The sequence below is a fragment of the Nesoenas mayeri genome (genome assembly GCF_963082525.1).
Source record: "Nesoenas mayeri genome assembly, chromosome: 1".
In the NCBI taxonomy this organism is placed as follows: Eukaryota; Metazoa; Chordata; class Aves; order Columbiformes; family Columbidae; genus Nesoenas; species Nesoenas mayeri.
The window spans coordinates 35,908,866-35,935,295 of NC_137541.1; the positions used below are offsets into that span (position 1 = coordinate 35,908,866).

The window sequence follows — 26,430 nt, forward strand, 5'->3', positions numbered from 1 at the left end:
AATTTATAGAAAAAGCCTTCAGACATTTTCACTTGTCAGCTGTCCGCCTGAGATATTAAGAAGGAAGGGTTTTATTGTGGCAGAGTTTAACGAAATGAAATGGTGCTCACGTCTGTGTGGTAGGATGTGTGCCAGCAGCAAGCCTGGGGTCATTTCGGGAGATGTCGGTGGAGGAGTGATGCAGTGTCTCTCGTGGAGTCCAGAGTTGCTGCCATCCTCAGCCTTGCAGCAGCCGGGACAGGGGACTAACCTGGCCTCAACCAGCTCACGAGTAAGGAAGCTGATTAAGATCATTAGATTTTCGTTACAGTTGTGATCATGACAGACTGTTTTTTGGTTTGGTTTGTTTTTTTCCTGCATACTTGCCTTTATACTGTGTTCTGCGCTTTTAAGAAATTTTAGAAGAAACTTCCGAAAGCAGATGCTGCAGCTACCAAACATTTTGTGCTTAGTGCACAGACTCTACGCTGAGGACACACATACACCCCTTGTTGAAGTACTGGTGCATCACCTTGTAGTTGACTATTTGTTTCTGCTTGGTCTCGCCTAGGGGAGAAAGATGTAAAATGTTCTTTGAATTGTCATGTTACATCTTTCAAGACAATAAACTCTTGGAGTTTGGGGTAACAGGGAGCAGAAAGGCATCTAAAATGAGAGTACTGAAGGAGTTGAGTTGCCTTGAATTATTTCCAGGGTAAATATGAACTTGCTTTCACTACACATCTTATTTTCTCACCAGCACTTGCATATCACTTTGAAAAGTGATAGCAATTATGAAAGTCTGAAATCTGTTTTAGATGGTTTTACCATGTAAATTAAATTAGAAGAGGAATGAGTTAATAAAAACACTAAAATAATTTCCAAGTGCTAGAGAGGGCTGAAAAACATGGACCTAAATCTGCCACATTGAGATAATTAAGCAGTGTCAGGCAGGACTCAGAGTTCTCACTGGTTCAGCAGCTCCTGCACTCTCAGAACACTGTCTCCAAAGCGCAAATTAAAATGGAGAAGGAAAGGACTACTTCTGTCTGCCTTACAATTTCCTCATTTTTGCTGCTGCTTGCAGTGGAAATTATTAAAACTGAAGTAGCAGTGACCAAATATGGTTGTGTGTGGGAAGCAAAGGATTATCCAGAAGCCCTCTATGGCAAGAAAGGTTTCTTTAACAAGCTTGCTCGTATTTTAAGTCAGAGTTGTTGGTGGTGATCCCAGGGTCTGTAAACATCCAGCATTGCTTTTGCATTTTACTGTCAGCTTTAAGTCCACCAGCTGCTACTCCTCTTCTTCTCCATGTCTTGCTGTTTGTTGCTGTAGCCTGATGGGTATGTCTCTGGTCCCAGAGGAGCCCTTTGAGGGCAGCTGTCTGCACCAGTGTGTAAGGAGACTCCATGGCCACTTGGCCACCACATCTGAGGAGCCTGGGTCTGTGGGCCCACAGATACCCACAGAAATGGGGCACTGGGTCTGGAAGTTTAGCTGAAATCATACTGGTTTAGAGAGTGCTTAGTAAGGTACATTTCTTGGCTTCTTGGCACACCCATATTCATTTTACATTGGCAAAGGCTCAGTGATGGTTCAGCTTATATTGCTTGTTTCATTGTATAGGTAATTAGCTCTATAAACAGTGCCATGAACAGCAGGAAACTTTGTAACTGTTCTCAGGACTGTTCTGGCTTTGAAATAAAGTAACAAAGCACAAACCGATGAGAAATTATTATACTAATAATTTAAAAGCAAGTAGTATGAGTATTTCATTAAAATAGTGAATTCACAGATAGGGAATTTCTACAAAAATAAGCAGATTTCCTTTGACGTTCCAGGTGACCTGAAATTAAAGTATACAGATATGCAACATACATACGGGAAGATAAAAGCTGCCAGCAGTTTGTCTATGAAGAGCAAGAGAATTGACTGTCACCCAGGAAAGTGATACCTTGGAGCTTGATTTGATTTGTAAACCAGATATGGCATTTGAGGAGCAGCGAAACTGCCTCTTCAGAACAGCTTCTCTGCTGATCCTTGAACACCATCCCATTCGTAAGGCCCAGTTTCTCTCACCGGCCCAGTCTCATGGCTACTGGTGCCTCTGCCAGGCTCCACCAGCCCCCAGCTTGGCCACCTCCACCCTGCCCGCTGCCCTCGGTGCAGAACAGGCAACCTCACCAAAGAGGCCGTGCGTGCTCTGCTGAGCCCGATGAGAATGCAGGATTTTACTCTCAGCATAGGCTGCTGCTGGGAAATGATCTTGTTATAGCTACCAACTTTTTGGGAAGGTTTTGAAAGAGATTGAGGCTGATCTGTAATGGCACTAGTGTGAGCGCTCTGACCTACCCCTGCTTTTCTCTTCCCTGCTCCAACAGTACCCATGGAGTGTAACTGGCAGGAAACAATTTTCCCTCTGTGGGTTAGTCCTTCTGTCAGTCTGCAGTTCTGATACTGAGACATGGTGACCTGGGCGGGTTGCATAGCCTGGATGTGAGAGCGAAAAGGACTGCCTGCTCTGGTCGCAGTGTTTCCACTGGATGAGTATAAGCTTCTTGTAAGTTTAAGTAAAGATGATCATCCCAGCATGAGTAAAGTTAGTGACAAATCTCTATTGATTTCAGGGAGAGCAGAATTTAGCTTACAAGCCTTAATCTTTTGCTGACATGAATTTTCTGGGAGACATGAGCTTGACCGTTGGTTGATGCTACAACTGCTTTTAATGCTCTAGAAATGAAGGGGTTCTTTTCTTCCACTTTATGAAGCAGTGTGGCTAAAATAACATTTCTTTGGATGCTAATTGAAATGTAGAATTTACGATCTAAACACAGAAAAGCAAGCATGTGACAAGGATATAGCATAGAACATATACTGGGTGAATTCAGTTGAATAGTTAAGAGGAAGTCTGTTCTGGAAATAAAGAATTTTCTATACAGAGAAAATAACCAGAAGGAAGGATACATTTCATCTACCAATTAGAGCAATCATAGAAGTCTATAATAACCAAATTAAATAATAGACTTTGAGAAATCTGTGGCCATGAAGGGTTATGTTTTTTTCTTGTAGAGGGCTCTTGGTCAATCCAGCATTCTAGACACTGCTCAAAGAATTATTCAGAGGAGAGCCATGAGTGATTTTTCTGTTCTTCTGGAAGATACCTCATTGGTAAGAAGAGGAGAAAGATTTGGACATACTGAGTTTCCTTTTAATTTTGTCATGTGCCCAGAATTTAGGTCTGGAACGAAAGGCTCACGATATCTTTAATAAGCATAAAAAAACCTCGGTTGGTCTAAATCCTTTGGAAGCTTCGGAATAAGTTGTCACATACATCTTGACAGTTTAGATGGCCTAAATGGGTTTTTAGACACCTACTACATGATGGGCTGTCTGCTTGGCAGACAGAGATGCCCACAGACTCCCTGTCTGTCTCTCTCTGGTTTGTGTTGGTTTTTTTTCCATTCATCTCTAAGGCTGCAGGCCTTTGCCATGAATGCCATGGTTGAAGTAGTTTCTGCTTTGTTTTGTTGTTCTTAAGTATGTTTGCAGGCCTGTTTGATGTAGATTCTTTGCTCTTGTTTTGTCTGCTGGTGGTTTGCAGAACTGATGTGTTCTTCTGGGGATGGGGCAGTTGGAGTTGAAGAGAGCATCTGCTCCCGCAACAGGAGGTGAGGGTTGGGTCAGGCTGGTGAAAGACCTTGTGTTGGACCACAGAGACCCCCTCTTGTGCTTTGCTCTCTTGGTTGACAGTGTTTAGGGGATGAGCTGGGATTTTACTGTTGAACAAAACAAAGGTCCCTCTCCTCTAAGGGGCAGAAATTTTTGTGCTCAGAGTCTCAGCTCCTGTGGCCAGAAGGACAAAGTATGTCCTGCTCAAGTTTTGGTAGGACATAGTGCCAGCTCTCCATTACGGTTGCAAAGCAGCAGCTGCCGCAGAAGCAGTGGCACTCAAGACGTGGTGCAGGCAGCCTGCCCGCTTCAGCCCACGGTCGCTTGGCAGTAGCACTGTGGCAAGAAGTGTCTTGCCAAGTCATGAGCTGGCGCGATGCCCTCCATTCAGGCTGGGACTGTAGGCAGCCAAGTGACCAGCAGCTGTGGCTGTGAATAGCAGGAGGGCTTTATTCCAAGAACAACAAGAAGAAAAGCTTCTTCAGCTATGTGCAGAGGTTTTCTTGGCTCTTCCAGACATATCTTCCCATTTCAAGGTGAGATGGAAGGTGGAAGGTGCCCTAATGCAGCCACCACTTTTAGATCCCGTCCACTGGGATCCCCCAGTTACACAGTTCTAGTTGGGGCTGTGTTGTTGCTCAGTCTGGCTGCATTAGGTAGGAGTGTGTTTGCTTGAATGTGTAGAACAAAGTTTGCAGCTGCAAGGAGAGAGTTTGTTCTTTCTCTGTTGTCTTTGTTTCAGCATGACAACTGAAGAGACCTGTAAACAATTGTCTTCATCCTGCAAATGGCTTCTATACTAGCTTTCCTGCTAATGGCTACACAAGGACTGTTTTTATCTTTAAGCATGCCAAAGTTTTTGAGTGAACAGGGTTTAGAGTTTTTAAAGGGGTTGACAGATGTCAACAGGGCCTTCAGATTCCTGACCCCTTTGTACAGCTCTTCAGCTATCAGGTGTGATTCTCACTGCCCATCCATTTCAACAGGGTGCTACAGCCTGGGTGTGTTCCATTGAAGACAACCTCAACCACATCCCTCAGAACCCCCAGGCAAACAAAAAGTCTGAAATGAATTCTCTGGGAAATGACACAAAGCCAAACAGTAAATTTAGAGCTCGGGTGTGCATTGCAGAGGTTTCACTTAAAGTGGGAACATGCATCAAGCTGTATGCTTGATGTCCTAAGTGAAATCAACTGGAGGACAGATGAAAGTCCACAAAAATCTTGCCTTTGGAAGCTCAAGAACATCGCTGTTTATGCAAACACACTTCTCACTTGCGTGTTGAACACAGGGAAGTGATTTCCACTAGTCTGTCATAGAAAGTTAATGTTGTGGGACAGGCTCATGATCTATTTAAAGGCATTTCTGCAGCAGCCTGCGAGATCCTCACCCCAGCATCTCTCATCAGCTGTCAGGCTGGTGGAATTTCTTGGCTTTTGAAGTACTTGTGGCCCCAGGAAAATGGCAGCGAGGACCTGGATGAGAGCGTGAGCCAGACTCCCTGCTGACCACAGAGCTTCCCTCACCATTTGTCATCAAACACTTAAATAGCTTTCTAGCCCTGGGTCTAGGAAATAAAAGCTTGCCCAGCACTAGTACCTGACGGCTGTGTATCTCAGAGAGGAGTATCAGCAGCTGGGCCAGAGCATTCACCACAGAGCTGCTACCTCTCATCATCTTTGTCTTCTTGCCTACTGAGAGGCAGCTTAATATCCCCAGCAGGTGTGGGAGCGCTGATCCTAGGGGTGACATGGCGTTAAGGACTGAAAAATGTGCACAGGGGCACCTCTGGGCCCCTCTCAGTGATTCCTGCTGCAGTTTCTCTGCTGGCAGCATCCTCCGTGGGCTGGAGCTAAGCACTTTCCTGAAACAAAACCTCAGCTGCAGATGTTGGCCAGCTGTGTTCAGCTGGACCATAGCTCTGCCTGCCTCAACAGAGAAGCCAAAAGCAGGTCCCTACACAGGCAGAATGCTGGGGTGAAACTGGAAAGATCAGTCCCCCAAGGCGGTACCCCAGCTTCTCACAGCAGCCTCAGACATGAGCCATCCTTACAGTTAGTAACTGAGGCACAGTGAGAGTCATGTGAGACTCGAGTGTCTTCAAGGGGGAACTGCAAGATGATTAATGCTTCAATATCTGCTCAATTGCAAGTGCATGTCAGTCACCAGATGGTATATAGATGGAATTTAATGTCTGAATCTTTTCTTATAGAGGATGATCTGGGTATCATGAAAGGGAGAATGAGGGATATGCATGTTGATAGCTCAGTGGGGCGAAAAAATGACAAATTTGTAATGGTTTGGAAATACGAAGTCTAAGACAGCATACATTATCCTCAGTGCTTTTGATGAGACATTTCTGACCATTTTAAAACTAATCTAATTGGTTTGGGGTTTTTTGTGAAGGAGGTATTTAAAGAAAGATGGGAAGTAATACAGGTTTGTCTGAAGTTACCAATCAGATAAAGACCTGCAAACGTAACTGTGCCTCATCACAGCCTATTTGTATTCTCGAATAATTCTGACAAGCTGCTTGCTTTTATAATCATTCACAGGATGGGGCCCTGGGGCTGTTTGTATTATTTTCCAGTAATATGACTGGATTAATGTCTGCGTATTTAGTGTATTGTAATAATGACTTAAATATAGCTCAGTACTGGGCAGGGTGAGGCAGCAGGCGGGAGGCTTGCAGGGCAGCCAAGAGGGTGACCAGATAGAGGTGTCTGGATCTGTGGCATCTTACAGAACTTTCAGCAGACACCAAAGAACGTGCCAGGGCTGCTCTGCAAGCACAAAAGTAAATTCCACTTAAACAGGAGTTGAGAGTAAGAGGCTGCAACAGCTCTTGAGGTGTCTCAGGTGGGAAGCAGCTCACAGGTGTGTGAGAGCACCACAAAGCAGTTGTGTTGCACTTGAGTTGCTTTGGTCGAGACTTGGTGATGGGGGTTCACCGTGGCCTGAAGAGTCTCTGATGGCTGACAGGACCAGGCACGGCTTCGTCCGGCATGACGGGAGCACCGCAGGGATACATGGGTTGCAGTGGGGATCACTGCGGAGGGCAGCAGTCCACACACAAAGTGCTGGTCTGGCAGCAAGCTAATTTGGTTAGTGCTGTGTATTTACGAAGTGTCTGGCTTGTGACTTCAGGAGGGAGTTTTCTGTGGTCTTCTGGGATGTTTAATGGAACCGGGTGCTTTGGTGTGTGTGGAAGCAAAGGTGACAAGTTTTGTTCCTGGCTGGTGCGTGGCCAGCACCATTGTCATGTGTCACATCGCAGTGTATCACACCATGTGTGCCTTCAGGTGGGGCAATGGCCTATAACTGGTTACACATATCTTCTCCAGGGTAATACGGTGTATTACTGCAGTGCTATGTAAGTCATTATTTGTAATACTGTGCTGTGTGCAAAGAGGTAACCTTGATGAGTTTATTTCTGGTTATGATTTGGGTGATGTCACTAGTTCAGCTTCATCCGCTCTGTACTTAACTCTCATAACAGCTATAATTTTGTCTCCTTTTGTTTTTCATAGTGCACTGATTTCACCTCTTGTCAGGACAAAATAAAGATTTGTTGAAAGGTTAGAGTTACATCTTGAATGCTGCCACAAATAAAACCTAATTTTTCACTTAAGGCAGTAATTTTAGAGGATGGTGTCAATGAGGGCATAATTGAAATAATTTTTAACATTAGAATCTTTAGAAATAAAACTTCACATAGAGGTTATTGCTTTAATTACAGTCACATTAATTGCTTCCTTGCTTTGGTCATGTGTGCAAATCCTGGGCAAATGGTGTTTGTTTTTTTCTTTTTCCACTCGATGTGAATTCAGTCAGTTCAAGCTGCAGTGTAAATGGATGGGATGTTCTTTTTGAACCAGTCCTTGGCCAGAAAACCAGTGAGTATGACTCAAAGCTGCTATACAGAGAAGGAGAAGGTGTTAAGTTGTCCAGGGTTTAAACATGCCTGTTCTAGGCACAAAATAGCCTGGAAACATTTGACATCAGCTGCCCCGCAGAGGAGAATAGGACAATGTCATTGTCCATTACAGCTGGTATCAGTTCAACTTTGAATTTAAATGTGCCAGCAAAATAAAGACAGGCACCCTTCTGTTGCCTGCTGCACCTGTCGCCGTATCTATGGAGTTTGGGCTTTATTAGTTCTTAACTTGGCACCTTCTTGGTGTATTGGGTATTTATTTATTTGCATACAGTGCAGTAATTTTCCATGCCTCTCTTTGTAGCCCTAGGGAAATCACACTTGGGGATTGGCTAAAGGATGTAGCGTTGCCTTGGTGCATTGTTCCATAGCAGTAGGTAATGGGTAGTCTATGTTAGTTAACAGTACTTGGATAATTGTGATTTGGTGATGTACAGCTGCTCAGGCTGGCTGGCTGTTATACCAGTGTTTGTTGGGTGTTTCTTCTTTGTTGTTATGAGGTGTTTTGTTTTGTTGTTTGTTTTTGTTGTTTTGTTTTTTAATCCACAGCATTCTCTTACCTGAAAGTAAAAATCACAACATTTGCTGGTCTGATTCCTCATTCATTGCCATCTCCTCAGCCTGCCAGTGTGGCATTACACACATTACTAGTAAAAGAAGAATTAAAGAGTGCAGAAGCAGAAGGACATGAAAGACTGGAAGGAGAACTGCTATGCTGAAGTCCTTTCTGGACAGCCTCTGGTCAGCTGGCACACGTGGGATGTGCGTCTCCCCCTTGTCTTCTCCAGCAGGAGGCCAGAGGCTCAGCCTTTGGGGGCCAACATGTTCTTTCTCCTTGTCAAGATTCAAATAGCTAGAAACTGTGGAACTTTCTCCATAAGGCCACAGTCCCCCTGCACCCCTAACTTACCACCTTACTCAGAGTTTGGGCACCTCCAGTCACCATCAGCTTTCAGAGATCATGCTTCAGTTTTGGTTTCTAGTATACAAGTTCAAAGGAAGCCACTAGTGTCCACTGGAAATCGAGACAGCATCAGAAAGCTCAGGCTTTTTCTCATATTGTATCTCTTGTCCCCTGTTCGTTGTTTCCTGTGTCTCTATTCATATATTCCTGTTTCTAAAATCTTTCTGTTTCCTGTTGCTATGGTAAAAGCCTACCTAAAAAGGAGGAATTGTAGCAGCGAGATCCACTGACCTACAAAATACTCAGAACATAGTTGCTCTGTGCAGAGCTCTGCTTTTTAAGTAACTAAAAGAAAATCTGTAGTGGGAAAGGGAGGTGGACAAAATACAGGGACCATGTACATGGATTTGGATTTAGACAAAACTCCAGCTTATTAGTGAAACTGCTGCTTCTGCTAAATGAATCTGCACACCTGGTTTCCTATATGCAAGAATTTTCTATGATTGCAATAGTAAAAGTAGTGGGCACCCAAAAAAGCAGTCTTGGGATTTTGTTTCTGTTAATAACCTTCCAGCAGCAATGTGATTTTCTCCTCTATGTACAAGAATGTCATTGATACAGTGTTCTGTTACAGTGGCTCATCCTTGCTGGAGGCATGGTCCTTTTCCAAAGAACTGATTCGAAATGAAAACCCAAACCATGAATTTTTTGGTTCACCTCCCAGACTGTAAAAATGGATGGTCTCATTAATGATTAACAGAGCAGCTGGTAGCTCAAAGGAGATCCAGAAAAAAACACTGCAGTGTCTTCCTCCTCCAGTAAATAAATTGACTTAACAGTTTTCTGTGCCCATCCTACCTTATTTCAGTATACACATTTGAATCCCAGCAGAGTGGATCTCTGCCTTCATACCTGGTTTAAGATCAATAAGGACATATTAGTTTCCAGTTGCATCAGGTAATTTTTTATAGCATCATTACTGCTAACTGTTTTGCAGTTCCCTGTGGTGTTAGCAGTGGTTTTTAGAATGCTTTTCTATTTTGAACCAGTGAGGCATCTATGGTTTCCAGCATCTTCTTACCCACAGCATGGTTACATCGTTAGGAATCAAGTAAAAGTTCACAACAATTTTGCATTTACATGGACACCACTTCTGGCATATTATTTTCCTATTGATAAGTCTTTGTTTTAGTATGAAACTGTTTAAAAATGCATACATTATTATGGTCACAACGTGTTTATTCCTATGTTTACTCCACAATGTTGAATTACAGTGTGCCTGGGCAGCTCAGCTGACAAAACTTTAATAAACCAGCCTCTCAAAAGAACCAGAGGGATCTTTGTAGACTAAGCGTTCCCAGAATGTGATTAACTGCTTAACACTCAAGAAATAAAAGTGCTAAAAAAAAAGAAAGAAAGAAAAATCCTAGCACATAGCAGTTGTGCATATGGTAAACAGCATACGATACAGTGGTAAGAGCTTGTTATTCTGGATGATCCCTGTGAGCATATATTCCCTTATAAACTGGATGATTTTGATTTACATTAATAAATATACCTCAGTCTATGGAACCTTGTGCACATTTTCAAATAGCTGACTCTAACTATAGGTACACTTTTTCCTCTATATTTGCTATAAAATATTAGTGAATGCATGTATAGTAAAGCAGTTCCCTCCCTGGCAGAGATGAGGCAGCTGCAGCAAATGCCTCCAGGGTTTATCACAAGGTTGTTTCCATGGTGTACATGATGATACCAACCAGTGTGGTCCACCTGGCAGTCAGCAGGCTGATCCCAGCCCAAAGGATGCTTGTTGGGCCTGCTGGTTTTCAGGGCAGCAGAAGGAGCTTCTGCTCGAATGGTTGCACAGCACCTCTTGCAAGGAGATCACTCTGAGCCAGATGTTGTGCTCATGCCTGGAAGAAGATGGGAGAGAAAGGGGGAGGCAGGTCTTCCGCTTACCTGAGCCCAGCAGAGTCCTGAGCCTTTAGTGAGACAGACAGCGGGTGGGAGGATGCTGTGGCCTGGGACATCAGCATGTGGTGGCAGAAGTGAGAGCTGCCACTGCTGTGTCCCACCGCAGGACCTGAAATCCAGATCCAGCTGGTGTAGCTGGGGAGGCTGAAGTGCGCTGTGGAGTGTTTGTAATTTTGGTTGGTAACACTCAATTCTCATTTGCTTTCACTGACCTGAGTGGATATGTGCTTTTTTCATTAGAGATCCGAGCTCAACTCATCGAGCAGCAGAAATGCCTGGAGCAGCAGACTGAAATGAGAGTGCAGCTCCTCCAGGATCTGCAGGATTTCTTCCGCAAGAAGTCGGAAATAGAGATGGAGTATTCCCGAAATCTGGAAAAGCTGGCAGAGAGGTTCATGGCAAAAACAAGAAGTACCAAAGACCATCAGCAGTACAAGTAAGAGAGATTTCCTTCCCCCTCATGCCCACGTTGGCCATTGCTGAAGTGCTGTGCCGCTCTTTGCTTCTGCTGGTGTTGGGTACTGCTGGTTGAGCTCAGCTTCAAAGGCATATTTAAAATTCCCACCCATATTTAACAGTATAGCAGTTCTCGTTGCAGCTGAAGTTAGATGGATACCTAAATACTATTTTATTGGTTTGGCCCTCCACACTTATTCATGTAAGCTTCTGACAAGTGGTTTCAGTGTCTTAAAAGTTAGGTTGCACACATATTATCCATAACCTACCAAATGGAATTTAAACCACCCAGAATACATGGCATGTGAACTTGTGCTGCCTCTTGACCCCCCTTACTCCTGAAAATGAAGATGATGTGAATATTATGCCTTACTTCCAATTTAATGTATCCCTTTCATGGCAGAGTAACTTGTGTGCAAAACAAAAGTGGTCAGGTAGTATCTGGCAAAACGTGTGTACGGTATGTTTTCAAAAGTGTTTCGAATCTCATCTGGTTATTTTCCTGACTTGAGCTGATTAATGAACACATTTGCCTGGCCATGTTATGCTTAGGGGTATAAACCAATATTTTGTGTTTGTAAAACTGAAAAATAAGTATATTTTTCCTCTGTCTGCTTAGTGATGTGCTAGAGATACATAGAGCTTTTGTTTCAGAAGAAAAGTCTTTCCCAAACACATCTGGCAAAGGAAAGGTTAATCCCAATACAGCTTGCACAGTTCAAAGAGCAATAACATATATTTCTTAAAATTCAGTTAAGTGACTTAATGATTCCCTGAAATAACCAGTGTGTGCATATGTCACTACTTGAGAGGGAGAGAGAGAGCCCTGGAATCTGTTCAGCTTGTGGTAAAATCTTTTTGCCTTGTGCATACAAACATCTTTCCTCATTCTTAAACATGTGTTAAATCCGGAGTGGCAGATGTGCACAGGGGTCGTGACTGGAGTCCTGCCTTGGGCTTTGCTCTGCGTTCTCTCATTGCTTTGAGAAGAGGTTGCAGCAAAAGTCACTTTAACTGGTGGTCCCCGTGCTGTTCCCACCATTCTCCCCAGCACAGGCTGGAAGGTCAGCATGGACCTTCACGGGTGCTCCTGGTGGCTACCATGGCTGAGAAAACCCTGAAGCTCCTTGCTGTGAGTAGCACCATTAAGATTTCCATCTCGAACAAAATGAGGAAATTTCCTTAACTCACTTCTGATTCACAGCAAAGCAAAGCACTGGTGATTAAGAAAAGGCTTTTTGTCTGATAATCATTTGTTGTTGCTTTGATGCTGGAGGTGAAAGCTAAAGGTAGGCAGGCAGATGAGGAATTAGGTGTATTTCTAACCATGGGAATAGCAAATTATTAGAATAATTTACCAACAGTTGAAGGAGTTTCTCCCTTGATTCATCACCAGCTCTGGCTGTTTTATCTTCACAGGCTTGATCCTTTTGACTATAGGAGAATCCTTGCACAAGATAAAACAAAAAGAGCAGCAAGTTTCTTGAGCACTTAGTTGCAAGGCTAACTTTAAATTAAAATTTCAATACAATCATAAGGCAAATTTTATAAATAGCTTTTTGTTGTCTGTGAAACAGTTGTTGAACTACATGTATTTTTTATTTTGCTTTGTGTGAAAGAAATGAGAAGGGATTTCACTTTTTGCAGTGTTACAAGCTTGGAGTGGGCCTAGAATGCAAAAAGTCTATCAAGGAAATTCAGAACTGGACCGCTGTGCGGAAAGTCCCGTCCTGCTGTTTGTCTTGTAATTGAACCATCTGGGACTGGCAGTAGCAGTTTATTTCTGAGTGCCATGAATTTATGAATGCTGATCACAGAAGATGTACGCTTGTGACATTTCCTTCTACTCTTATAGGAGTTATACAAATCCATTGCAGTGAAACAGCAAGACCTGCAATTTTGCTCATGAAGGATGTGGGATGCTCTTGCAATGCTTGTTTATTTCTGATGTCAAGAATTAATTACTGTTACTCTTTCAGCAGTGACCTTTATTGATTTTGAGTATTTACATGTACTCCATACTGTGAGCTTTGTGGCCAGATTTTTTTATATGCTCAGGTGGCTTGCAGTGTTCTGAATTCTTACACTTTTTTAATATTTTTGCATCCATGCCTCATGGGATTTGTAGAATGTATCTTAAAGAGTGATCTGAAGCTTACCTAAGCCAAGTTATTCCAAGAACGGGTTGACTGTTCAGAAGCAGCCATTTTTACGTAACAAGTTATGACTAGAAATGGCAAGGAGATATTTGTGTTAATAATGTAACTTTTTCATTTCTATACATAATACATGCGTATCTTTCCTTAGGAAAGACCAGAACCTCTTATCGCCAGTGAATTGCTGGTACTTACTCCTGAACCAAGTGAGAAGAGAAAGCAAAGACCATGCAACATTGAGCGATATCTACCTGAACAACGTGATCATGCGATTCATGCAGATAAGCGAAGACTCCACCAGAATGTTCAAGAAGGTAATGTGTCTCCTGCAGTGCTCCAGCCGGGCTTGTAAGATGCATGAGGGAGGCAAAAGTGTCCTAATAGGTGGCATTTGAGGAGAAGATTCAGCACACGTAGCATAAAATCTGTTTTAGCACATGTATAAATTCTTCATGACTGTTCTCACAGAGCAAATCCTTAGTGCTGAAATGCCTGGGAACCTGCTGTATATGCTGGTGACCTTAAGAGCTGAGTTGCAAATATCCAAAAGACAGGGAAAAAAACCTGTTCTTCTCTCAAAAGCATGCTTGTCTATCCATGCAGAAAGGAAACAGTTTTCGCTTAGGACTCTCAAAATAGTAATGCTTTATTAATTAATTATTTGTAAAAACAGGAGTATCTTATGACTGTCATGAGAGAAACTGATTCAAGCCAAAGTAAGTATGTGCCTTGTAGTACCTTGGCATAAAAATTGTAGTGTATGTTGCAGTGCCCCTAAAAGTGTTTCCTTTTCTTCACAATATTAAATATGAACATACACTTTTGGTAATGTAACTACTTCTATTAGGTTATGTAAGCATTGTCTCTGTACATGTTTGTCTTTGTACGTGCCTGTTATGTGTTTTCATAGCACATACAATGTGTAAATCCTTCTTGTGCTAAGTAAGCACTCTAGGCAGCCTTAGTTTGAGATCTACGTAATGTGTTTGCAGTTGTTGTTGTTATAATGTTCCAAAATAAGAATAGATTATAAATGCAAATCCGTCAGTCACAGTGGGATGCTGGCAGGCAAGCGCCATACAACAAAGAGTTCAAAAAGAATAAAGGTTAAAGAATGTCAAGTGTGTGACTAAATGATGGTAAGGGTACTAGATTAATGTTTGAAATAGGGAACTGATTTCACATATACCTGACCACAATCGTAGATAGATAGCCATGGGGTGGGGAGATGCATCACTTGGGGAGTGCACAGATTGTACTTGGAGGAAAAAAAAGTGAAAACATGAATCAAATTTATTGGTGTGCATTAAAACCTGTAAGAGTAATAGAGTTGAAATTTATAGTTTCTCAATCAGTAATGGTCTGTTCATATGATATGTCTGATGCATAAAACTGTAGTTCACAAACCACTACACTTAGCAATTTGGAAGATTATTATAGAAGTTTAAAGGAATGGGAGAAGCAATTTGAGCATGCTGCAGTACTGTCTACGTGAAGATATCTCAGACTTGCTTGGATCAGTAGAAATTTTTCAGTATTAAATCTGGAACAGTTTTTCAATTGCGTACATCGTATCTCAGAAATCTCTTCTTCACTCGGTGTGCATTATTAGTGTAGCCTGTTTGCTTTCAGTGTAGTTTTGTTCTTTAGCACTGGAAATCTTGCTTTTCCTTCCCTTCTCTCCAGATGGACTGTGAAAAATATCTAGATAAAGTTTGCCATGGAGAAGTGTGTGTCCTTCTTTATTCACTCATAACTTATTAATGGAGACTGCTGAAGCTTACCTCTCAGAAGAAGGAAAGTATATGGATGTTTTCAGTGCATTAATAGGATGCATATTGTCACATCTTCCTGACAGACTCGTCTCTTTCCTCCATATCATGTCCAGGAACGTGCAGCATTTCAAATTTTCTCTTTGTAGCATGGCTTCTTGAAGAAGAGCAAGCAGCTGCTCTTGTGGTTTTGTTTGTTTGTTTGTTTGTTTTGTATTCCTAGCTTGGATCTTTTACAGGGGAAAGAAGAGAAAGGCAACTGAGGGAGTCCTGCTGTGCATAACCTGGAGCTTACATTAGTGGGGCCCAGGTCCTCAGCAGCCCTATTGTGCCTTTCAGTGGGGTTTGCCAGCTGACACTCAGCACGAGGGTGTCACATCAAACAGCTGGTGGCTGAGGGCAGAACAAGGCCACCAAAGGCTGCGTGAAGGGATCTGAGCCAGGCACAATAATGTGAGGGGAGGGTGGCAGGAAACAAGAGACACCTCCACATGGTGTGGGTGAGCTTCAGGAGCATGTGGCAGTGGTCGTTCACCAGTATTAATTTTGAGCATGTATTTTTAGGACTTTAGTCTGTCAGGACTGTTGGAGAAGGTTGGTATTTCCACCAAGCTCCAGTTCTTGCTGTGGTGGTTGCTGCAGAGTGCTGGTGATTTATTTGCTTTTAATTCCCAGCTGCAGAACTGGTAATACCTTGAATGATGATGAAGCTCCAGTTTCTCTTCTGTGAAAAGGGAAAGGAGTTATAAAATGAGGTGAACAGAATTATACAGAGAGAAAACCAACACCTGTGCAGGAAGTGAAACTGTTAGCAAGTTGTCTTGCTTTATCAATGAAGAACAAAAGCTGTCTACATCTATGTTTAGCCCAAATGGTCAGCTTCAGTCCTCATGGTCTTTAAAGGTCCATTCCAACCCAAACCATTCTATGATTCTGTGATAATTGCTGTCAGATGTGAATGAGCAGTCTAAGGTTCATCACAAAGTGTCTCAGAAATGCTTCATGGACATCCACCAGGCAACAGAAAGAAATAAGGTGCAGAACACATGTCCTGTACTACAGTCCCCCTTGCAGACGGAGGTCACAGGAGCAAAGAGAAGATGCATGTAGAATGAGAAAGACAACATCCAACATTCTCCTCCACCAGACTGTATTCTCCCTAAAGAAAATGGTGTGGAATTTGTTGGAACATCGAATAGAATATTTAACCAATTTCTGTCACTTTCTGTGGGTTACTTTTGAAAAAGACTGGTTTTAGAATAAAGTTCTGTCAGAGAACAGGATAATCAGTCCCAGTGGGTGTCATCCCTATGAAAGCGTATGGGATTTGCTCACTACTCACGGATTTCAGATTAAGATAGAGACAGACTATATCCTGCAGATACTTCTATGCTGGAGTGCAATCATACTGTTCTGTAAAATATGTACTCCCTCTCTTATTACTAATAGATGTAAATAATAAGAACAGTAGTAACATGAGGATTTCAAAAATAAGGACTGACAAGTGCACGCTTAATATCTTACTGCAGTCAATGGTCAAGAGCAAGAAATACACTCATCTGACGTGTCTGTACTCCATTGGCTCTCACAGCGTTGCACATAGGAGCACTTAATGTCTTTCTGAGTAATTCTCAATACCAGCTAATCAAGCTTCTCTATATTCAATAATTAGATCATTTAATTATATATCTACCAGTTTTTTAACCTAGTAGCATTGTGTGTCACTATTATCATCTTGGTTTAGTTCTCCCTCGGTCTTGCAGCATCAGCTTCTGCATCTTTGGAGGTGCTTTAGCTCTACTTCCAAGTCTGGAGAGTAATTACACCAAGTCTGTAACCAGAGCAGGTCTTCATTGTTCTGCTCTGAACCCCCAATCTGCCTGTTGCTGAAAGGGAAAGTGTCTCAGCAAGATACAGGAGACAACAGCAAAGTCACCTCGAGCTTCTTGCCTCCTTCTGCTCCCTCTTTTTTCTCCCCCGCCTCTCCCCCGGGAGAAGACAGGACTGCTTTCTGCTTCTCAATGGTAGCCCTTGCTGCCTTTGTCCACCTCACTGGTGGGCAAGTACATCCTTAAATGAAACTTTTCCATGAGCCCAACATTTTCTAGAGGGATATTGTTTGCATGCTCTCTTGACTCCAGCTTGAATTTTAGTAATGAAACAATCCATTTCCTCATTTCCTGGCCATGCTTACCAGTAGAGTACTGGTTTGTGCCCTCTGCTGCTGGTGTATCCTACATGGGAAAGAACACAAAGTCATGAGTCTGTAGCAACCTCTTTCTTTAGTTTTTCTGTAAAACTTGTGTACAGTATCCAGTGTTGGTCTATATGAAATGTAGTGATGAAGTCTATCTGTGCCCCTTGGTCTTTCTGCCTTGACTTTGTCTCACTGTCTCTTGTTCCTCATCCTGGTTATTCCTTTTGGGTGCATGTATACATCTGTCTCAACATTTGGATTGTATTGGTGAAATGATCCCAACTGGTTGTTCCTTACACGTTCTGATGGGCCAGAATATATTGTATTCAGGTACCTGATTGTACGTGGCTTTCCTGTCTAGACTTGCCCACTTAATGTGTAGATATTAATTATTTTCATTCTCCCGGGAGCTCTTTGCCATTCTTTTTCCAGGGGTCATGAACCAGCATCTGTTTAAATGTACTAAATGCAGGACAAAGATAGGATCTAGTTCACATATTCTGTGGCATTTATCTGATGACATTATGTCAGGCCTCATATTTCCAGATAGGCACTTAAGCTCTTCTTCTTTTTAGTTGCTGGCATATAAAAGCAGTACAGATTGCTGTTCATGCCAGGCCTTCGTGCTGCACATAAAATTACGAACATAAAGTAGCAGAGTTCAAACCTTGCATGCTTGCGTGTTTCTTCAGGCAGATGGGGTAGGTGGCCTCATGGGGACAATTAAAGAATAAAGTAATAAGGAAAAATGTCAAGCAGAAGGGAGAAGTAGTATGCAGAACATTTCATGCAGTGATTCTTGTTACCCCCGCATTAATAATCAACTGTATAAACACATACCCACAAAATCCTTAAGCAGATTTGTATATTTATAATTTATAAACATGTATTTTCTTTGGACAGAAACCATAATGAGCCAAGATGAACATATCTTCCAGTGTTTACAGTAAAAGATGCTGGAGAAGCCAAGCACAATAAATATTTTAGTTCCATAATCTGGCTATTAACAAGGAATATGACTACCTGCCAAATCTATTTGAGTTTATGAAGATTGTGGCATATACTGAGATTTTTTTTCATCATTTTCTCAAACGTGTAGAGGTTTAAAAGTATAGCAAAGCTAGAGACTGGCAAATCTGGGACAAAATTTTACTATGAGTTGACTATGTCAGTGTCACCACAGCTCATGAAAACTCCTTAAAAGAAGGGTTTGCAAATTACTTCCCCCAGGGACCAGCAGCAGACTCATTTAAAAGCAATAGTCACAGAATATTTTCCCTAAATGATGTAACTGAGAGCAGCATTATGTGTGCTAAATACAGACACTAAAGAGTTCCAGGAAGAGCTGAACTGACACTTAAATTTCAGTTAAAAAATGAAACAAAACAAAACAGGAAAGTTTGGGTGCCCAATTAACTGAAATGGCTGGAAAAATTCTTACAGACGTCAATGAAAGGGTATTAATTTAGAATAAAATTTCAGGTTTCTCAGATATTAATCTAGAAATATAAATCTTGATACATCAGTTGGACCACTGGTGTGTTGGAAGTTTGAGCACATACTGAAAGGCTGGTTTGGATACACTTATATGTCTGTTGCATGGGCGTGATCTATCCTACCATCAGATGAAAAAATTACGCGTCTGTCTTTTAATGTTTTTAACCAGATTAGTAACATATATAATATTTTTAGCAAGAGTTTGCATGTGCTCTAACATTTTTATTATATTATTTGTTCTCTTGGTTAATAGATACTAATGCATGTCTCTTGGACATAGTGAATAAAAAAACCACCTCAGTGGTTGTTTGTCAGGTTTTAATGGCCTGATTAGAGCTCTCAGCTCCAGGAAAACACGTGCTGTGTCTTACATTCTGTTGTTTGGCCACCCTGAGGATGGTTCCTGGAGAAGCACACTGTTCAAACATGCTGAACTACTGCAGGGAATAGGAAGCATAAAAGAGAAATAGGAGGGCCATTAACCGCTGAAAATAAGGGCTCTTCTTATCTGGCGCTCTAACACGCTATGTACTACACAGTAAAAACCGTATTGCTTGCCGCTTGGGTCAGTATTTCTTGATCTTAAATGGCAATGTAAAAAATTCTGGTTCTTGAAAATAAATTCCCTTTATACTGCAAAGATTAAGCAAATTTCCTGATTTTTCTTGGACAATTCCTACAAAATTTTTCATCCGAAAGAGGCAGCAACTGACATGTTGCCCTTCACTACAGGCACCTTCTTCAGGTTGGATTCCCCAGATGAACTGGTGGAAGGACGATTCGTCTGTGATCCTGGGGCATTGCCAGGCTGTCTCTTCCTAATTTTTACTCTTTTTGCTGATCATTTTTCACTTCCCATTTTAGAGCCTATTGTCCTTTCCTGAAAACATTTCCCTCTTTCCTCTGTCATCACCTCTTGCACTCACCCTCCAGTGTAATATTGACCAATGTGCTGCCCAGAAAAGACTGTGCGTGCATGGTGGCCAGTAAATCCTGAGGGCTGGACTGCTTGTGCTTCAGTGCTGCACAAAGCTCTAAAGGGGCAAAGGGAAGACATGAGTCCTTGTAAATAGTGATAATTCCCCTAATCCTCAACTCATCCTGTGTCTGTTTGTGTTGAGGTGTAAGTGAAGAGCAAAAAAGTCGGCTATGTCTTTCAGTGAACTATTGTGTGCTTTGCTTACAAGAAAACTGAGTTGGAGTTTTGTGTCTCACCTTCTGAAACAAACTTTTGTGCTGCCAGGCTAAGGCACAAAACATTCCTGTATGTATGGCTTGAGTTGCCGTCAGCTTTGAGATGATAGTGCCCAACACTTGAAAGGGATAAATTGCTTGAAGCTGGAGTTCATCTATGTTTTTTTCCCACATGTATGTGCTTTCATCTTCCAGTCTTAATGTCTGCAATCTTATTTGTATGTTGTGTCCTTCTTTCAGCTAAAGCAGTTTTAAAAACAGAATACTCATATTCAGCAGTATAGAAGCAGCTATCCAAGAGATAGTGGTGGCTTCCATGTCATGGAGCTTTGAGAAGATGTGTAAGCTGTGTCAGAACTGTGCCGCTGACTTTTAAGGGCAGCTTGCCAATGTAAAGCAATGAAAAGCAATTCAGAATTTTTGCTAAAGCTTTTACTGTGTTTCCCTACAGCAGCTTGCCAATCTGCGATCCTTTTCCAATTCTTTATAAGCACTCTGTGCACTGCCCTGCATATAAATTTTTATCCTTCGTATTAGATTAAAACAATCTGATATTAGCAAAGAAATTTAAGTAATAAGCCTTCTTCGCTATTAGAGCATACCTTGTGAAAAATACCAGACTTTGAAAAGTATAAGCAAAAGGGAAGTTTTTGTAGTAGTTCTGTATAACTGTGCTTCAAAGCGTCTGTCTCACTGTGCCTTAGCTGCTACAGCCAGTGCCCTTGGGAATACAAGAATTCCACTGCAGTGTTTTTTAATTTATGTTTCTACCTTCTTGTTGGTTAAAAATCATCTTGCATATAAGGATTCGAGTGAATATTGATAAGTGGTATGACAGGTTCCTAAAAATACTACTCAGAGTTAAGAGTGTGGCAATAGGAATAGGAGCAAAAAATGCAACATTTTCTGTTCCAGCTACTGTACGTGTCTGTTGCATCTTCCTGGAAGACGCAGTGGGTGGGATGTGTGGGGTGGTTCCTCCTCAAATGTGGGTGTTGTACTGAAGCTTCTCATTCAGAAACCGTTATTCCTGCAGGTGTTTTAGTGATGGCCAAGTATGTGTTAGCGGCTCTGGAGATGAGTCATCCCTGAGGATGTTCCTTTGGCTTCTATACAAACACTAAGTACTTCTCATAGCTTAGGCCATTATCTATCATGAAGTTGGAGTTTTAGAAGCTGGGCTAATTATCAATTTATTCACAGAAAGAAAAGCTGACATTTCCAGCCTGGATATTACAATGCTGAGCATCGCAGAAGAGATGTAGCCAGGCGGTTTGCCAGGTCCCATAGCTCTATTCTACAGCTGTTTTCCAAAGCTCATGGTACAAATGCCTTCAACTCTGGCACAGTTGCCACAATTTTCATCCGATTGAACTGCTATGGACAACTAACAAAGGAATATATTTGAATGAGACTCCAATTAAATACTCTTGTTTTGACATACTTGCTTTCTTTAATAACTAGTGCTAAGCATTTCTTTTTTTCTGGGTCAGAACGAAAGTAAAGACACCGTCCAGAAAAGCTAAACAAAGCTGTTTCAGCAGCCCAGTCTGTGGAATATTATGCAGTTGAGTATCTGTTTCAAAGAGGAGGCCCAATTATTTCTTGCATAAATATTTGGATAGTTGCATGTGCTGAGAGACAAAGACTATTCTAGGTGTAAAACTGGGCGGGATGTCCCTCTAGAATATCACATTCCACATGGCTTAGTTTTTGTATATATCATAGCAGTTGTAAAACAGTACACAGTTTGTTCCATTAAAAAGGTGTATAACATTAATCCTGAACTTCAGCCTTTCTGTTGGCACCTAATGTCCTGATGCTTCATGGGAAAATCTCTCAAATTACTTCTGGGTTTCCTTTTAGAAGTTTTCTGTCCAGGTGTTATCTGTGTACCTCTGCATCATTATTTTAGTTCACTGTAATTCTGTCAGAACAGTGTCTTTGCAAGCAATATTGCATTCACTATCTAGGGTGAACAATGAGTATGAATATAAAGAAGCAAATGCATGTTGCATGTTTTGCATGTCTTTTTCTAATTATTTCTTTTTAATTACAGAGCAAAGAGATTGCATTTCAGCTTCATGAAGACTTAATGAAAGTTCTTAATGAGCTTTACACAGTAAGTACTGTCACTTATTTACTTTATCTTCTTCTATATCAGACTTCTTCTATAAGTTTTAAGTGTCCCTTTATCTAGCAAGTTACCCCCCAGTGGAGATGATGCTTGTTTTTGTCTTTTTACACAGTCTGAATTATCTCTTTTGGAAAAGCTACTCAGTTGTTTATAATACATATGCTAATGCTTTCAGGATTACTCTTTAGTTTCAACTCTTTTTCCCTCCAGACTATACTAAGCCAGTTTATTGTAAGTTTTGTTGATTATTAGCAAGGCATTTCTACTCAGAGCTTGCCAGAGCAAAGGTTCTTCCTTTTCTGCCTTGTTTCGTCCATGCTGCCATCTGCTTGGTTTGACTCATGGGCTGCACTGAGTAAAAATAGTAAATGTTACTTATGTGCCCTTCCCTCTCTCGATCTGGAATAAGTACATAATTAAAAGAAAAACAGAGTGTTGTGTAGGTTTTTCATACTATTCAGAGAGGTCAAGAAAAAAACACACTAAGCTTTCTGGCAAGCTGCTGCTAACCCTTTAGAAAATCTGAGACAAGGTAGGTCTGAACTTCTTTTCCTCTTTGAAAATCATCTATACAACTTGTTAGTAGAGGATGAGGTCTTGTCTACCCAAAAAATGTTTCCCAAAATATTTTTGAGGGGATATGTTCTGAGAAAGAACAAAACAGGAATTACTCTTTGTTTTAAACATAGATATACAATGAAGAGGAACTGGTAATATCCACCCCTTACAAAAGTCTATTGATTCTTGAGGGTTGAGGAAGTTGTACATTAAAATTCTTCCTTCTGTCTGGAAGAACTGAAACTTCTATGCTCCAGTACCCTGCATAACAGTCTCTAGACTGTTCCGTTCTCTGTCCTCAAGATTTGGGGGACCAGAAAAAAAAAAACCACAATATCTATATCAAGAAACAATTTGTGATGTTAAGGAAGTTTAGGAAGATATCACAGACCAGGTCTCCTCAACGAGAGGTCAGTCAAACTTTACTTTTATGCATCTTGTCAGTTTTTCTTTTAACTTAGGTAAAATGTGCACCCATCAGTGGATGGGTTGAAGAACATTTGAACTCAACAACTTAGGTGGCAAAAATAAGATCCAAACAAATATAGACGTGTCTCACTGTCCTGGGTTCTCTTGGTTTGTAGTTATGGACATGGATTCCTAACACCTACTTAAATTTTTTCCTGGTGGCGGAGCAGGGGGGCTTTTCTTTGGGGCTCTCTTTTTCCTGAAATCACCACTGATTTTGTAGGATGTAATACTGCAAAACTCTGTTGGCTCAAGCCTGTAGTCAGGGCAGTGTGCTGGGATCAGCTTCTGCACAGCAGTGGCAGCCGCAGGCACTTCACACAGCTGCTGGGACCAATGGCTGGAGGAGCCATTGCACTAGTGGGGCTTCAGTGGTGAGTAAGCCCTGAAAATACAGTCAGTGCCTGGTGAGGTGCGGGATTAGTGTCCCTGCTCCCAGGGTAGGAGAAGAGTGAAGAATGTGATGAAATACTTTGCTGAATCAACAGTGAAAATCTGCAGGACTGGATTTTGGTATTTTCAATCTCTTTCTTCTCAATAGGGCTGTATCTTCCCACTGATGGCTACAGATTTATTCAGATCACAGAATGTCAGGGATTGGAAGGGAACCTCAAAACATCATCTAGTCCAGTCCCCCTGCCGGAGCAGGAACACCTAGATGAGGTTACACAGGAATGTGTCCAGGAGGGTTTTGAATGTCTCCAGAGAAGGAGACCCCACAACCTCCCTGGGCAGCCTGTTCCAGTGTCTGTCACCCTCACTGAGAAGAAGTTTCTTCTCATATTTAAGTGGAACCTCCTATGTTCCAGTTTGCACCCATTGCCCCCTGTCCTGTCATTGGTGTCACCAAGAAGAGACTGGCTCATCCTTGCGACATTAACTTGTATGTTAATGATATTAACTTATATGTCATGGCTTTCAGTGAATGCAAACTACTTTCTCAGAAGTTCAGATTTTTGCAAAAGTTTTTGAAGTTATTAGAATACAGAGCATGTGAACAATTTGAATTAGGTTGCTGTTGCAGGCTGGTTTTTTGGATGGAGTTTACTTCACCTAATGTTCAGGCATCTGCAGTGTAGGTACAAATATCTTAGCTTGCCATCTGAGTTCCAGTGATAGTCACTGGAAGTCTAATATGGGGAGATCTACACCATTAACTCCATTGTCCAGCTTTCATTGACTGCAAAGGAATTGGTCAGCAGTAGATTCCCATCTTTAGCCAGTTGCAACCAATACTTAGCAAAGTGACAGTATGGTGCAGAACAGCACAAGTTCCACTGATTGCATCTTTAGAATGATCATCAGCATATCTGTGTAACATATGTGATTGTGCACATAAAGGTAGAAACCTATCTGGACACATGGAAACCTCCTGCACAGGTTTTTAATTGTGTGACATTTACTGTTTACAGAATAAGATCCCAGTGGCTGTACCAGAACAAGTATCTACAGTTTTAAAACCTGGGAGGTGTGTTTCTCAGTCACTTACAAAAAGGAGAAGTTATCTTCCTCTTTGCCCGTGATTTATGGAAAGACAAATTTCAGTCTGACTATTATGAGATAAATCTTTGTGTCCAAAAGAAAGCAAATTAATATTGAGTCAGCAAAAAATATAATAATATTGAAGTCTCTACTTATTGCTCAGCTCTCTTGTTTGTTTGTTTGTTTGTTTGTTTTTTAAAAGGAATGGAACATTCATGAGGTATAACTCTTAAAATGTGAAGCCTTTTTGGAGTTTCAAAATCTCTAAAGACTTTGAGTGAGGGGAAAGTATTGGAGTTTTTAATGAACTGAGGGTGTGTGTGAAGAAGGGTTTAGTAATCTGTTTACTTCTTATCATCATTCCTTATCTTACAAGAAAGGTTTGTAAATTAAGGTCACCCTCCAGAAATACAAAACAAGCAGTTGTGTGTAAAAATGTGTTGAAGAGAATGAGAGAAGAGAATTAAAGTCACTAAGAGCTAAAATAGTGAGAATTGTTTGTGCTGAGGCACATGTGTATAGTCAATGTAAAGAAACTGCATGTTTTATTCGTTACTTCTTGAACTTCTCCGATGAGAAGCGGGTTCTTTAGGCAGAGGTGTTCAGGCACACACAGTAATTCTGCAGCTCCACAGTAACTCTTTCAAGCAAACACGTTGTTTGCTCCACAGACAAAGTTTAAGACATAATTTATCTGGATTTCCATAATGCTACAGGGTCAGGGACTAGATTAAGTGCTTATTTTAAACTCAGAAGATGAGAGGCTCTACGCACCCATCTCTAGGATACCAGCCAGACCCAAGGCTTCACCACACCTGCATTCAGACTTCTCCAGCACCAGGTATCCTGAAGCCAGGTTATCCAAAATGATCCAGAATAAATGGGATGTTTAAAGGACTTGCTATGAAGTTGGTCCGAGTATTTTTAATGGATGAGTTCTAACACAGCCTACTAAGTATCAGAATAACAACTGGCTTTTCTTCAAGCGACAATGCTGTATCATGAGTCTGAAAATCCAGTTTTGCACTTCTGCCTCAGAAAATCCTTTTTAACCTGTTCATAGGGCCAGATCTGAAACCTGCTATAGCTAGGGAGTTGTGTGCATTTGTTTTGATGTTTTTTAGATCAAACAAGTCGATAAGCAGTGCCAGAGACTTTGCAAAGAAGAAACTGTTCTAAAGAGAAGAAAATAAGAAATCACTAAGGAATTGAAGAGACATGCTACCTTCCACTAAGAGCGGGTTATGGAAGATTTTCAATTAAATAAAATTTCTGCTCAAAGATATTTTTAACTTGCAAAAGCTTGAACTTCTGCCTTTTGAGAGAGATAAACTAGAAAGCATTTTGGCTGCTTATTTAATGTGAAAAAGCTCAGAACTGTCATGAAATGTCAAAAAAACCCAAAAACCAGACACTGTGGAGTATTAAGTATCTGCTGTTCTTTAAAAATGCACACTAATAATAGATGTTTCTCCTTGCTTACACTTTACATAATGAATTTATTTTCCTGTTTTCATTACTAGGAATAATTTTGAAATAGGAAATTTGTACCATAGGTCTTCATTTACTCCCTGGGAGTAGCTTAGCTTGTGTCGACTTTGACTTGTGCCATCCTCATTAAAATTAGATATCATGTACAGGATTGTCGAAAAAACAAGAACAGAAGCAGGTGAACTGAGGCTTCAGAAGATATTCTAAGAACCAGTGAGCAAACCAGGCTTATTTTCCTGGAAGAATCAGAATTTTTTAAGGGACACAACTTCATTTCCCATCTCTTTTACATAGAGAAGGTTTTCTTACCCATCACATGGCATATTCCTATGTTTTCTACATGTTACTCACATGACTAGTGAAATGCATTTTTAAGACTCTGCAGTTTGATTTCTCAGTATTTTAAGCACTTGTTCTTAAATTATGACTCAAAACATCATGCTAGAAACAATTAAATAGCTAAGCTGCAGTCTGTACCTTTGCAAGTTCATGAAATTATGAGTGGTGAGTACTTTTAATTATGCCTGGCTTCTCCCTGACTGTGCCAGCCACTCAG

General features: G+C 41.3%; 1 protein-coding gene across 2 annotated transcripts in view; it reads left to right on the top strand.

Moving 5' to 3' along the window:
• Positions 1-26,430, top strand: part of SRGAP1 (SLIT-ROBO Rho GTPase activating protein 1) — a gene marked incomplete at both ends in the record, with an annotated part of 142,434 nt that overhangs the window by 62,560 nt on the left and 53,444 nt on the right. For both annotated transcript variants that reach the window (XM_080358401.1, XM_080358402.1), the window contains 3 exons: positions 10,707-10,902; positions 13,230-13,392; positions 21,798-21,860. In XM_080358401.1, coding sequence (XP_080214527.1) covers positions 10,707-10,902; positions 13,230-13,392; positions 21,798-21,860 — 422 coding nt within the window. The remainder of the gene's footprint in view (positions 1-10,706; positions 10,903-13,229; positions 13,393-21,797; positions 21,861-26,430) is intronic.